The sequence below is a fragment of the Megascapheus bottae genome, chromosome 3 (assembly GCF_031878675.1).
Source record: "Megascapheus bottae isolate mThoBot1 chromosome 3, mThoBot2.hap1, whole genome shotgun sequence".
Lineage (NCBI taxonomy): Eukaryota > Metazoa > Chordata > Mammalia > Rodentia > Geomyidae > Megascapheus > Megascapheus bottae.
Window position 1 is genome coordinate 25,654,962 of NC_143511.1, and position 15,330 is coordinate 25,670,291.

The window sequence follows — 15,330 nt, forward strand, 5'->3', positions numbered from 1 at the left end:
AGACACATGGCCATTTCAGAAGCAGGTAGCGCATATGCTCTTACTATTTAGGACATACCTTTGGCCAATCATCTCCCTAGTAAAGCAAGAACTAAAAAGTAAGACTATGTAAGTTTATGCTTAGGGTCATTTCTACCTTAGAAACAGTAAAATTTGTGCAAGAGTTCAGTGTAATTCTGAGGAATAAAGCAAAATGACACATATGTATAAATGAACATGAACTAGGCAGCACAGGTATGGAATTACTAACACAGTCACTAGTAACCAAATTTGCCTTGCCAATTAAAAATAATCAAGAAAGGGGTCTTTTTGTGATCTTGTATGGGTAGACATACATGAAACTTAAGAAGACACATCACTGGAAATACCAAAATGTGGCTGTCTACCAATGGATGAATGGATAAAGCAGATGTGGGATAGATGAAGTGTACAGTTATTCAGCCTTATAAAGGAAGGAAATTCTCCAGTAAGGATAACACAAATGCACCTGACGATGACATCAAGTGAAATAAGCAGTCATGAAGTACAACTACTATATGGTTCCACTTACATTTAAATAGTAAACCCTGCAGAAGCAGACAGTAGAACAGTAGAGACATGCCAGAGCAGAAGAAAGGAAACTCTTAGTGAGTGAGTGAGCTGAAATTTCAGTTCAGTAAGTTCTTCAGCTCTGTTGCATATCATCATGCCTTTAGTTATCAATACTATGCTGTGTACACTAAAAAGTCGGTTAGGAAGAGAAGATTCAGGTTGTAGGATGTTTTTTACAATTTCAAAAAGAGAAGGGGTTGATCCCCACAGATAATCTTCCTCACTCCTTTATCAAAATGTTTGTCCCGGGCCAGGAGTGTGGCCTAGTGGTAGAGTGCCTAGCATGCATGAAACCTTGGATTCGATTCCTTGGTACCACATATGAAGGCTAGACGTGGTGCTGTGGCTCAAGTGGTAGAGCACCAGCCTTGTGAAACCTCAAGGACAGTGGCTAGGTCCTGAGTTCAAGCCCCAGGACTAGCAAAAAAAAAAAAATGTTTGTCCCAAAAAGAGGTAGAAGGCTATTTACCTTAAGGAAAAGGAGTACCTAAGCTGAAATTTTCTATTTTACTTCATGCATTTTTCCACAGAAGTTTTAGTGGTTTTGTATAGAACTATTAATGATGGGTCTCTACAGATGACTTACCATTTGCAGTATAATTTGTTTTTTGAGCAATGTTTTACTTTGCAGCTCAGGCCATCCTCCAACTGTGATCTTCCTGACTCTCTGGACTTCACTAACATAATTTTCATAGGAAAGCACATGGTGATTTCCAAATAACCAATTAGCAATCAAGAATGACTTATATGCCAAAAGAATGACAGAAAGCTTAAACAAAGGATGATCTTTTGTAATTCATTCCTCTAAGAGAAACTACATTAAAATGTTGAAAATATAAAAACATACCTTATTCCAGAGAGACTATCAAAGGCATGAAGATCTAACACATTTGAGAGATCAACTCTAAAAGGAAGAAAATGTATGTGAACATTTGAAAATGATATGAAATACAATTATTCAAGAAAAAAATACTTTAAAACTTGTATTAAAAAAACAAAAACACGGAAGCCAGGCACAAGGTGGCTCATCCTGTAATCCTAGCTACTCAGGAGGCTGAGATCTGTGGACCACGGTTCAAAGCTAGCCAGGGCACAAAAGACCATGAGACTCTTATCTCCAATTAACCACTAGAAAACCAGAAGTGGGGCTGTGGCTCAAGGGGTAGGGCAGTAACCTTGAGTTGAAGAGCTCAGGGACAACGCCCAGGCCCAGAGGTAGGGTGGGAGCCTTGTGCTGAAGAGTTCAAGGCCAGCACCCAGGCCCGGAGTTCAAGCCCCATGACTGACCAAAATAAAAAAAAGCAACATGTAAACTTAAATGATTAACTGGAGTTGGGCACTGATAGATCATGACTGTAATCCTAGCTAGATGGGAAGTGAGAATATAAGGATTGTGATTTGAAGCCAACCCAGGCAGAGAAAGTTCAAGAGACTCCCATCTTAACTAATAGTAGGCTACCCTAACCTATGTGTTAGGCTGAGATTAGGAAAATAGTAGCTCCAGGCTAGCCAGGGTAGAAAAGTCTAAGAGATTCTATATTCAAGGAAATTAGCTGGGCAGGTCATAGTCCTCGTTCGTCCTACCTAAGATGGGAAGCCTAAAATAGGCAGATAGTGGTCCAAGTGTGTACCTGGGTAAGAAGCAAGAGCCTATCTCAAAAAATAATCAGCACAGCAACAGCAACAACAACAAAGAAACCAAGGGACACTGGAGGGGGCCATTTAGCAGTAAAACATCTGCCTTGCAAGCCTCAGTCCGTAAGCTCAAATCCCAGTTCTTCCCTAACCCCCCCCCAAATATTTAATCAGTATATTACTTGGGGAAATGCATAAATTGACAGCAAGAAATAAAAAGGCTATTATTAAAATTTTTTCTATGTAAAATTCATGAAAGTGCAGAATGGTTAAAATTAAGCAGAAAATTATTTGGTTCTTTCTTTAATAGCACCCCCTCCCTGAGGATTTCTTCAATCCTGAGATAGTTTGAACTTTATATTCTTACAATTTCAAAATATTTTTAAATTCACTGGCTTTTCGAAATAGCTTATTATTTAGAAACAAAGTTTACTGCTATGAAACCAAACAAATGACAAATGGTCATAGTATATAGGTACATTTCAAATACCTTTGGAGATTTTTTTTTGCCAGTCCTGGGGCTTGAACTTAGTCCCTGAGCACTGTCCTTGGGCTTTCTCAAGGCTAGAGCTCTACCACTTGAACCACAGCACCACTTCTGGCCTTTTCTATGTATGTGGAACCAAGGACTCCAACTCGAGTCTTCGTGTATGCTAGGCAAGCACTCTACCACTAGGCCAAACTCTCGGCCCCTGGAATTTTTTATTTCTTATACTTCTCCTCTCCTGATAAAAGATAGTATAAAAATACTGAGAACTGGGCGCTGGTGGCTCATGTCTGTAATCCTACCTACAAAGAGTCTCAGGGACAATGCACAGATCCTGAGTTCAAGCTCAAGGACTGACAGTATTAATATAAAGCCTATAAAATAGCAGAGCACAGATTTCATAATGCTAAAATGAAGGAAAATGACAAAAAGATAAAAATCAGACTCCAGCAGCTTTCAAAACACTCCATCTATTCTTTTGCAAAGAAAACAGAAGTTCACTTGTCAGGGTAAAAATTTACTTACTGCCAAACCAACCAAACCACCTCCTTCGAATTAGTACTGACCAGCTGCGGATGTGTGGAACAATGTAACAGCCCCACTGTCACACTGTCTGCAACACCATTCCATTAGAAGAACTAAGCTTGGCAAAGGTGGGGAAATTCCCATTTTTTTTTTTTAAAGATGAATGCTCCAAAGTTCTAATTAATAGACTACATCAACACTTGGACATTTTCAATGTGCTGAATTAGGAAAATGATAGGGCAAGTAAGTAAATGTTCCATGAAGAAATTTTTGGATATCAACTTTCACTAAGAGACTTTCTGTTGCACCTTCACAGTTGAGTAAATATTTATGCTGACAGGTCAAAAAACAATGGAGTTTTTCCCCACCTTTATCATCTTTTCCTTAGAAAAACAGCTCTCTTGAGTTTGTACATGTAAATTTTGCAAATATCTGAATCGGTTTTAATAAATGACCTAAATATTACACAGTTTTACTATGACAGTGTCTGAGAAAGTGCAAGTCACTGAGAGCTAATTCTGCATTATAAATCCAGATTATACTGACATTTCTAAAAATGACAGGATCAACAGCAGATCTATTAGTCCAACAGATTATCGGTCTATTATTAGACCAACTATTTTGATATATTTCACTCTGCAAAGAATAAAATATTGAAGTCTCTCCCTAAATTTTCCATGGAGCAAATAAGAGGACAAAGTCTAACCTTCCAGATAAAAGTTCTGATGAACTTTTTCCATGAAAAAAAAAAAATGCTTCATTCACTTGAGCCATGATTAGAAAACTAATTTCTATGGTGTGGAATACGTTTAATTTTCTCCTTTAGAGATAAAAATACCAAATGTTTTCTAAAACATTAAGAAAAGTGGGGCCGGGAGTTGGGCCTAGTGGTTAAAGTGCTTGCCTAGCATGTACGAAGGCCCGGGTTTGATTCCTTGGTACCACATACATAGAAAAAAGCCGGAAGTGGTGCTGAGGCTCAAGTGGTAGAGCTCTAACCTTGAGAAAGTCCAAGGACAGTGCTCAGGCCCTGAGCTCAAGCCCAGGACTGACCAAAAAAAAAAAAAAAAAAAAAAAAAAGAAAAGTAAAAAGGTTATAGTAATCATTTTTAAACTAAGTAGGAAATTTAAAAAAAGAAAAAACTTCAAATGTTCATTTTTCTTCCTATTTTTTTAGAAGTACCAAGTTCAGCTGTTATTCTAGCAATAGTGTAAATGGATGATATAAATGGAAAATTTACATCTTTCAAAATTCAATGAATCTCTCAACAGAGTATGTCAGCCAATCCCAGATTTATGAGCTATAGTTTTCTAAGACCTCAGTTCTTTCCTGCCTAGCATGCACAAAGCCTTGGGTTTAATTCCTTAGTACCACATACACAGAAAAGCTGGAAGTGGTGCTCTGGCTCCAGTGGTAGAGTGCTAGCCTTGGGAAAGCCCAAGGACAGTGCCCAGGCCCTGAGCTCAAGCCCCAGAACTAGCAAAACAACAAACAAAAAAAAAACACCCCTCAGTTTTGAAATAATCAGTAGTACCTTAAACTTAACTCAGAACTGTTTACAAAAGTGACCTAGTTACCATTTTCAAGTCTACTTCTACCACCAACCCAACAAGTTGCTTCTCCTCCCTGTAATTCCTGGATCAGAGAATAATCTCAACATCAAGTCAGTCTCAAGAAAGTCATAATGCTTTTAAAGCCTTCACTAATTCCTTGCTGCCTCCAGGAGAAAATAAAGGAACATGTTATAACTATCAAGATCTTTTAGGGTAAAGTCTTCAGCCACGTATCTTTTCTCTCTACTATAAAACATCATGTTGTCAGTGGGCACTGGTGGTTCATGCCTGCAATCCTACCTACTCAGGAGGCTGAGATCTGAGGATCATGGCTCGAAGGCAGTCAGGGCAGGAAAGGCTCTGAGACTTTTATTTCCAACTAACCACCAAATAGCTGCAAGAGGAGCTGTGGCTCAAAGGGTAGACCACTAGCCTTGAGTAATAAAAGCTCAAGGACAGTGCCCAGACCCTGAATTCAAGCTTCAGGACTGGCATATGTGCACATGTGTGTGTGCATACACACACGTACACACACATACACACACACACACACAATGCCAAGTGTCCTAGTAATTCTAAAATGTTTACAGATTCCTGGAATATAAAATCTGACAAAGGAAGTCCTGTGCAAAATTCTCATTTATTCTTTAGGACTCAGGCCGATAATCACTTTCCCAGTCAAAATATTCCATGTGTTTCATTAGGAAGCTTGGAAGAGCCATTCTTTTCTACTTTCCTAACCTTACAGGACCCTGTCCACCTTGATATTCCTGCTGTGATATATTAGTGATATCTAATATGTTGCCTTTTGCCTGTTTGCTTCTGTTTTCAACAAATGACTAATCTCAAAGGCAACTTTGGTCTTAACCATAACTTAAATCCTTAATCTGGCATGAAATGCTTAGGAGTCAGTGGAATGTTTTGTGGTTTGAACTGGTTAATTTATTATCAACCAACTGGCTTTTACTTTGCTTTGTTCAGTTCAATTATATCAATAAAGTTTTAAAAGTCCAAAAAGTTGAAGAAAAAAGTTAAGAATGCTCTATCTTCCAACCTTCCACTCCTACTTCTAAAGTCGATGTAGTCCCTTAGAAGCAGAGATTATATGTGACCACATAGGCTTTAGTTTAAGTTGCTTTGCCTCCAAATCAATTCTAAACAATGTTAATCAATGTTCTTTTTCCTTAATCCTAAATACACATGGAAAGCCCTTTTCTACACGTGCTTAATGCAGCCGTCAACTGCAAAATGCTAAATGTAAAAATAAATTTCCAAAGTGATTTCAAATAATTTATTAAAAAGTAAACCTCTACCTTCTATACTAAGAAGCTCAAATTGCCATGCCATAAGAAATCTTGAGGAATCTTTAAGATTCATGACTCAATAGTAAATTGTTCTATGAAAGCATGATCTTTACAGATAAATACTGCAAGCCAGTTTTAGTCCTCCCTGCAGAGAAGACAATTTCAGAAGGCGATTAAATTTTCTAAGGTTCTGGCAAATATCAGATATTGAAGAAATAGAAGAAAGAAGACTTCCTTCTCTTGTTAATACATCCTTTTGAAGAAACAATCACTGCACATTTACTATTCTAACTAGAACGCATGTTAGAAATAGCAAAAATAGCACTAGGCACAATGGCTCAGGTCTGTAATCATACCTAGTCAGGAGGCAGAAATCAGGAGGATCATGATTCAAGGCAAACTCTGGGCAAAAATTAATGAGATTCTATCAACATGTAAACCAAGTACAGTCACCCATAACTATAATCCCAGATATTTGGGAGGCTCTGTGTAAGAGGATTACATTCAAAGGCCTGTCCTAGGTTAAAAACCCAAGACCCTATCCCCACAAATAACTAGAGCAAAACAAGCTAAGGAAAGTGGCTCATATGGTAGAGTATCTGTCTAAAGCAGGAAAGGAAATGAGAAAGGGAAAAGGAGAAAGAGGAAAGGGAAAAAGGAAAAGGATAAAACCCAGGCTAGAAGGAAGATTAGAAAAAGCAATAAAAATGTGAAAGTAATCAAGATGAAACAAACCTCTCTAGGACTCAGGTACTTTCAAAATGAAATCAGACAAAATGCACTTGATTTAATATGATTGCAAATATAAGCTAAAGAAATGCTCTTTCAATAAAACCATAGTTATTTATGAATAGGATTTCTTGAAAGCTCATTTAAGCAGTATGCAGTTGTTTCTGTTATTTTGTAAAGAAATTAAAACTAAGGCAGTAAGTAAGGTATAGTGCAACAGGAAGAAGACATGCTAAGGAATGTCTTGGCATGTTAGATAATCTGAAATTGATATAATGGCCCTGGAAATTCCAGCAAAGCATGTGCTAACATCAGGCCTACAGGCCCTTCAGTGCCTTCAGAGGATTCATGCTATGGGCATTTTTCCCCCATTGTCAGCAGAAGAGTGGCTCCTGAGAATGCATTCCACATGAGCTCCCCAGCTGCTCTCATGCTTATAAGCAGCTGCTGCCTCACCACCCAACACTTCTGGTTGTCTGTCAGCACCTCTAATCTCTGCCACAGCAGACAGGTCTCTCAGCAGGTCCGGGCTGCACTTCCAAGGACCCTCTCAACCCTAAACTGTGTGGCACAAGGCTACCAGCACTAAGCCAAAGAGCTGCTGGATGCACCCTGTGGCATGGATCAGGTACTGAGCCCTTTCTCACCAAACATATAACCTTCATAAAATATCTTAATCCAAAAAAGTTTTCTGAATCATGACACAACTTGGTGGAAAACAGTTCAATTTACAAAAATATTTTAAGAGCATGTCTGTTTTGTAAAATGACGTGCATCTGTACAAACAGAACCACAGCAACAACAAAAAGAAAAAGACTTTGAAACACTTTAAATCAAAATTTAATAAAGGAATATATCAAGAATTTAAAGATAAAGAAATTTAAAGGTAAAGACCCCATGGATTTTTTCCAACATAGTTTTTTACAAGTATGAAATAAGATTTGTTTTTAAGTATTAAAAAACCCTTTAAGTACCTCAAATTACGTTACAATTCTTTTATACAGTTTTCCAGAATTATTCTTCAGAGATTGAAAGAACGTTTATTTTGTTTTTTAGAGACATGTTCTCATCATGTGCCCCTGATGGCCTACAACTCACTGCCTCAGACTCCAACATACTGGGATTACATGTATACATACACACACACATACATACATACACATATACACACACACTACCACATCTGACTGCAAATCTAGTCATTGTTCCTTAATAAGCAAAAGCTTTGTTGCACAGTGTTACTATAGGTCTGTAGTCTTAGTTATAAAAAACAAAGACATAAACTAAATGTACCAAAATAACCCATAAAGAGCATCCAAAGCTGGGTGTCTATGGCTCCTGCCTATAATCCTAGCTAACAGGCTGAGATCAAGGATGCTTGTTTGAAGCCAGACCAGGCAGAAAAGTCCCCATGAGACTCTTATCTCCAATTAACCACTCAAAAACCAGAGGAGCAGCTGTGGCTCAAGATGGTAGAGGGCAAATGAACTCAAGGACACCAACCAGGCTGAGTTCAAGCCCACAACCGACAAAACAAATTAAAAATTCATTCAAAAGAACTTCATACTTTAAAATGTAACCATACCTGTCTTAAATTATAACTAAGTATATTTATGCAAATGCGTATGATCTAAAGTTACAAACTGCTACTATTAGTAATAGCTTTGTTTATAGTACTTGTGCTACCAAAGCAGACTTTTTAAATGTACCTTGATCTTTGGGTTTCTAAGATATTTCCAAGTCCATTTATGGATCTGAAAAAAAAATGAGTAAAAGCAGGTCAAAGCTAAATGCTCACTTTATTAAAAATATATAAATCATGCTATTTCTAAAACAGAAGAAAACAAATATAGCTGGAACTAGAAAAAACTAAAAATGCAAAAACAAAACTTGAACTTTCCTATAATTATTTTCATGAAATTATTAATCTGGTATATCCCACTCATGCATTAAGAAAATACACTATGTTAAAATGTACTGCACAGTTATAGACTAGGAGTAACAAACACATAAAAAGACTCTTCACTTTTATATTTTTTAAATCTTCCTAATAAAGCTGCTTTCCTTTTACTGTGAAAAAGAAAAAAAGAACCTGCACTTTAGGCATAAGCATGCATATACACTCACATACACACATGAAAAGAGAATAACGAAACCCACCAAAGGTGGGAGCAGGGAGGGGAATGAATTTGTTTAAAGTGCACAGTGTGCATAAATAAAAATGTCACAATAAAATCCCACATATTATAAATTGTTAAAAATTAAGAAAACATTAAGAAAAATCATTAGGAAAACATTTTTTAAAAAACCCTTCACTCTAGGAAAGATGATTTCAAAGGAACATGGCTCAGTGGGTGTACAGTATTTGTTTAGTATACATGCACTTTAATTTCCTGGGTTGCATTCCCAGTACCACCAAAAGAAAAAAGAAGAAAGAAAGGAGGTAGGGAAGGAAGGAGAGAAAAGGGAAAGAGAGAGAGAGAGAAAGAGGGGGAAAGGGACGAGAGGGGGAGCAAGGGACTAAAGAACGAAGGAAGGGGAAGGAAGAAAAAGTAGAAAGTGGGGAGGGAACTGAAATGAAAGAAAAGATTGATGTATCTAGTAATTAATTCTCATAATTAAATGAGCAATGGTGCAATTTTTAGTGGTAACTAACTTCTCCCTAGGCACATGGTGAAAAGGACTATGTAACTATAATTGAGAAAAATGGTTCTCTATATGGCACCAAAAAGTACCTACAACACAATGAACACCTCATCTACCTGACTGTACAGCATCACTTCCATTGTCTTTACAGTTACCTGCCTAAGATATGTACTACTCGTTCAAGCTTGTTTTCACAGTATTCTGAGGTAAGTCTCTCACTTTCAAGTACTTTACAAATTAGAACATATTCCAAAGAAGAAGAAAAAAAACAACTTCTACATGACAGTAACAGGTACAAAAGCCTTTGATGTCATGTAGAACTCAGCTTTACCAGCACTATGTCAGTATTACCTCAGGCAAATGTATGTGACAGGTATTTTTCCTGTTTTACAGGTTAAATCCTTAAGAACACTGAGAAACGGACCGAGGATTAGAGCTCTAGCCGATCCCGCGGTGCATGTTCTCAAATACTATCCAAACATCCCCTGCTCTTTACATGAGACATTTTTTTTCTTTTCTTTATTGTAATTAATAAAAGGGTTACATGATATTTGCCAGATAGAAGGTGCATTAATTCACATATATTGATACCCCTTCACATGTCTTGGTCCCCATTACCCTCCTCTCCACCCCCCCCGTCTTGGTTTTCCCCCAACATGAGACATTTTTATAGTTAAGTTTAAGAATATTACTATTAAAATAAAACCAAACATAGAGAAAAGCTACCAATTTCTCTTGCAATCATTAATTATGGCGATTGCTTAATGAATCACACATTCATGGATTCAGTTTATAATTTATACTATGTGAACTAGTACAACAGAGTCAAAAATCTGCTATCAACAGCAGCTATAAGTACTAACATGGTGATGCGGAGCCACTGTGCACAAAGATACCCAAAGATATACCCAACAGTAAAACGTACCAAAGCGTCTCTTTGTAAGCAAAGTCCTTGAATCCTAACCTCACTTGAAATGTCCATCCCTGGATCCATAAGGAATGGAGCCTCCAGAACAGTCAGCAAAATGACTGTTGGCTCACCACCTGTAGTTGACTACTATTCATATTGTCTTACATCCACCAGCCTTGCCCATGGGCCCTGAAGGCATTATAGTTCGCCGGAAGACAAAGCACAGTTGCCTATCAGGGAAGACACTACCTGAATTGGAAATACTTTATTAAGGGGCTGGAAGGACACAGAAAATATAATCTCTCTAAAGCTGTTTTGAAGAGATGGGAGAGAAAGAAATTGGGAATCAGAAACTGGCAACATGAGAAAAACCTGGGACCGGGCAAGACATTTATACATTCATAGGAAAGGAAATTCATAGTCTTGGGTAAAGTTGGAGGAGAGGGAGCTTGAATGCTAGGAAAGGGAGAGAAGACAGGAAAAGAAAAGAATGAAGTCAGAGGACTATGCATGAATTCTGAATTAAATTCTGCAAGCAATGGGCAAATATTACATATTTCTATGCACTATAAACTATATAGTATAGCTATATAGATACATATTTATATAGAGATATATGATATATAGAACTATATACTATAGATATAATACATTTCTATAATAGCTATATATTTTTCTATAATATAGATTATATATTTATATATTTATAATATATATTACATGACCTAATAGAAAACTAGTCAACAATATATATAATCCCAAAATAGTCACTGAGGTAGGTCAAACTTGACCCTTAGGTTTCTACAAAGCAATTCAGGGATATATATATATATATATATATATAGATATATATATATTTTTTTTTTGTTTGTTTGTTTTTTTTGGCCAGTCCTGGGCCTTGACCTCAGGACCTGGGCACTGTCCTTGGGCTTTTTCTTTTTTTTTTTTTTTTTTGCCAGTCCTGGGCTTGAGCTCAGGGCCTGAGCACTGTTCTTGGACTTTCTCAAGGCTAGAGCTCTACCACTTGAGCCTCAGCACCACTTCTGGCTTTTTTCTATGTATGTGGTACCGAGGAATCGAACCCGGGTCTTCATGCATGCTAGGCAAGCACTTTAACCACTAGGCCAAACTCCCGGCCCTCCTTGGGCTTTTTCAAGGCTAGAGCTCTACCACTTGAGCCACAGCACCATTTTTGGCTTTTTTCTATGTATATGGTACCGAGGAATTGAACCCAGGTCTTCATGCATGCTAGGCAAGCACTCTTCCACTAGGCTAAACTCCCAGCCCCAGAAATAATATCTTGTATACTAAATCTGTGGACACGTACATACTTAACTCTTAGAATTTTCTAGTAGTTAATGTTTGTTCTTCATTTTAAAAATAATTCAAGTTAATTTCATTTTAACTGATTCACATAAATTATACACACTAATGGGGTAGCCAAGTGATGTTTTCAATACATATATACATTATGTAACACTTAGGTTAAACACATGTATTTTCTCAAACATTTGTCACTTCCTTATGTTGAAAATACTCAAAATTCTTTCTTTTAGGTGTTTTGAAACATACAACAAACATCTGCTATCTAGTGTACCTAATAGTTGTTCGTAATTTGTTTAACTCCTCTTCTGAGATCAAATCTGTTTTATTGATGAGAATCATATCTGCCAAAGCAACTTGCCTAAAACAGCAAAAAGAGAATAGCTGTCAAAAGAAAATGTTAAGAAATAACAACTTATTCACATTAATATATCAGTTAAGAAATGCTTAGTGTCCTTGTACCTTCTATCTGGGGAATATAACTGTAACTCTTCTATTAATTACAATAAAAAAATAAAGAACAACAACAACAAAAAGAAATGTTTAGGGTCCTATAGTACTGACCATACTCAACTTATTCTTCAGATAATCGATGAACTGCATTCATCACTAAATAAATTCAGATTTTACTATGCTGAAGCTTTAATGAAGCTAAGTCTCAAAAGGTTTATAACCCAAAGAAAAATTTTCAACTTGCTATTTTCTTCATAAGGAAAAGCATGCAATTTAGATATGAGAATGAAGATAATGTTTCTTGCAGTATTTACCATAATTTCAAATAAATGCAGAGAACAGAGTGACTAAACAATTTTGGTTAACAGAAAACTACTTCAGAAGATATATCAGGATCTTATACAAACAAATACCATCTTCTTCACCACCATAAATATACATTTTAGTCTCTATAAAACATAAGTTCTAAGCTGACAGTATGTTATAGAACAAAATAGATTATTATGATCATGATTATGTTTTCTACTTATAGGATTAGTGAAGAGCTAAGGGATCTTTCATTTCTCCTCAGTTCATCAGGAAACTCTTTCTGATGGTTGTTTTGGGTTTTGTTTTTGTGCTAATATCTGAGCTTGAATTCTAAGGTCTCTCACATTTGCTTGACTTTCTTACTCAAGGCTAGTACTCTACCACTTTAGCTACACTTACAGTCTAGTATTTTGGTAGTTAAGTGGAAAGGTTCTCTCTCCACACTGATTTCAAACCTTGTCCCTTGACATCTCCAACTCTTGAATAGCTGTGATTACAGGTAGAAGCCACCAAGAGCATGGAAAAATCACATGGCAAATCACATGACTATTTGTTCTTAATCTACCCTATCAAAGATCCATCAAGGATCACAACCAAATTCTCAAAACTAATTTAATTTTAATTCACTGAAAAAGCATATTTCAGTGGATTGTATATCATAATCCTGTTTAGATAAACTTCATATGAAAAAAGACAGAATGTTCATATCTCTATATATAAACAATTGCAATCTTTATGTGTGTGTGCCAGTACTGGGGGCTTGCACTTTTACTTAGCTTTTTTACTCAAAGATGTACTATACCATTTGAGCCATACTTCCACTTCCAGTAGTCACAATCTTTAAACTTACGGACTTGTATTTTTACTCTCCATTTGACTTTTACAAACATTTGGCTATTTTCTATTTAGCTTATGTATATTTCCTACATGGTTTCCCTAAGGAAAGAATTACGTCAATATTTTAGTTCATCCTAGTTTGTGTCATAATGGGAGAATTATAAAGCATAGTATGGTATCACCAAATGATCAGGAATCAACTGCTTACAAGCTTTCTTGCTTCCACCTGGACCACGCACACCAACCCCAAGGATGGGAGCCTCACTGTTCAACCCACGGGCATATTTAGAGGCTACCATTGACCATGAATCCAGTGTGTCCCACAGCAAGAATCTGCTAAATATAAGCAAACTAACTTAAACAATTATCCAAAGGCAAATCAGATAGGAATAGAAAAGTATTTAAGTTAAAAATGGTGTAAGTGTCAAAAGCATTTGCATATTTTTAACCTATCCTGAATAACTCATTTACTGCAGCCAGGGCAGTAAATGGGTACACCTTATTTTTATACTAATCTTCAATTCCAAAGATAGTATCTGAGAACATAATCATTTTCAATGTTACTATTTCTCAAATTCCTCAAAACTCAAAAGAACTTTTATGCCCAGAATCCACTTTATAATATAAATGGTTTTAAATAAAATGTTAGCTATGAAATCAGTTAGCTGTAATTTATGGGAAAAATACATTTTCCTTAATTATGTTTATACTTTTTAGTTTTGTTTTCATACTAATGAGTTGTTTTATTTATAATGAGTAGAAATCAATATAAACTTTAAATATGAATACCTAGAAGCTTCATTGATAAGGCCATCGGGTTTTTCTTCTGTTAAATGCTAAACAAAAAAGAAAATTTGAAAACAATTACTCCATGATAGTAGAAAATCCAATGTCAACAGGAAGGATTTTACTAAGAGACAGCTTCTGTGCACCTAATGAGACCATCCCAGTTTCCCAGTGGTACTACTAAAGACCTTTCCTGTAGTTTATTTTTTCTTTCTTTCTTTTTTTTTTTTTTTTGGTAGGTTGTGAGACCTGAACTCAGGGCATGGGTGCTATCCCTGAGCCTCTTTGTGCTCAAGACTAATGCTCTACCATTTGAGCCACTTGCTGGGTTTTGAGTGCTTAGTTACACGGAAATAAGTCTCATGGGGACTTTTCTGCCCAGGCTGGCTTCAAACCCAATCCTCACATCTCAGCCTCCTGAGCAGCTAGTATTACAGGCATGAGACACTGGTGCCCAGCCTTGTTTTTCTTAACTGACAGGTAGAGGGTGCCCATCTTCACAGGTGCAGTGTGATATTCCAATACATACATGGGTACTGACAACTCAGGATACAGAATATTCATCATCTGACACAATTATCAGATTTTATGACAATATTCAAAATCCTCTTTTCCTGTGACTTTGAATTCTAGGATAGGATCTTGTTGGATATAACAATCCTTCTGTATAACAGAACATGGGAACTTATTCCTTCTTTCTGGCTATGACTTTGTACCCATTACCCAACTCTCCCCTTCCACCCTGGCCATGTGACATACAGTCATGCAGTACTTCTCTTTTTGTGCCTGAAAGCGTTTTATTCCTCATCTGTACATTTTCTATGGAGAGTCTGGGGCAGTGAGGAAAGAAAGCAAAAATGTATATGCCTGCCCTTTTCTTTTACTTAAAAAGATACCCTCCCCACCATTTAAAAAGTACCACAAAATTTTAAAAGTAGTAAAGTGAAGTACTTTCCTTTTTATAAGTTTGTTTATAAAGCTGTTTTTGTCCTAAATATTACTTATATAAAAGAATATAACCACTGAATTTTATTTTCTTGAAATCTAATGTACATCCCTGTACCTACCAAACTTTCCTCACTCTCTACTCCAAAATCATACACAGGAAGAACTTAATACCAGGCCCTTCAGTTTCCCTTGAAAGAGAAACGGTGGGAAGAACATGGATCTAACCCCACAGCTGCATAATCTAGCATCCCAATGTAACTGTTTATTTTAATGATCTCTCCAGAGTCAGGCTA

General features: G+C 36.6%; 1 protein-coding gene across 2 annotated transcripts in view; it reads right to left on the reverse strand.

The window, feature by feature from the left end:
• LOC150065089 (zinc-regulated GTPase metalloprotein activator 1A-like) overlaps positions 1-15,330 on the reverse strand; it is a 41,152-nt gene that overhangs the window by 8,792 nt on the left and 17,030 nt on the right. Inside the window, exons 7-10 of one of the 2 annotated variants that reach the window (XM_090329687.1) lie at positions 14,093-14,139; positions 11,979-12,065; positions 8,535-8,579; positions 1,439-1,495 (exon numbers count right to left, since the gene is read on the reverse strand). In XM_090329687.1, the coding sequence (XP_090185813.1) occupies positions 1,439-1,495; positions 8,535-8,579; positions 11,979-12,065; positions 14,093-14,139 (236 nt within the window). The remainder of the gene's footprint in view (positions 1-1,438; positions 1,496-8,534; positions 8,580-11,978; positions 12,066-14,092; positions 14,140-15,330) is intronic. The other variant, XM_090329688.1, reaches the window with a different exon arrangement.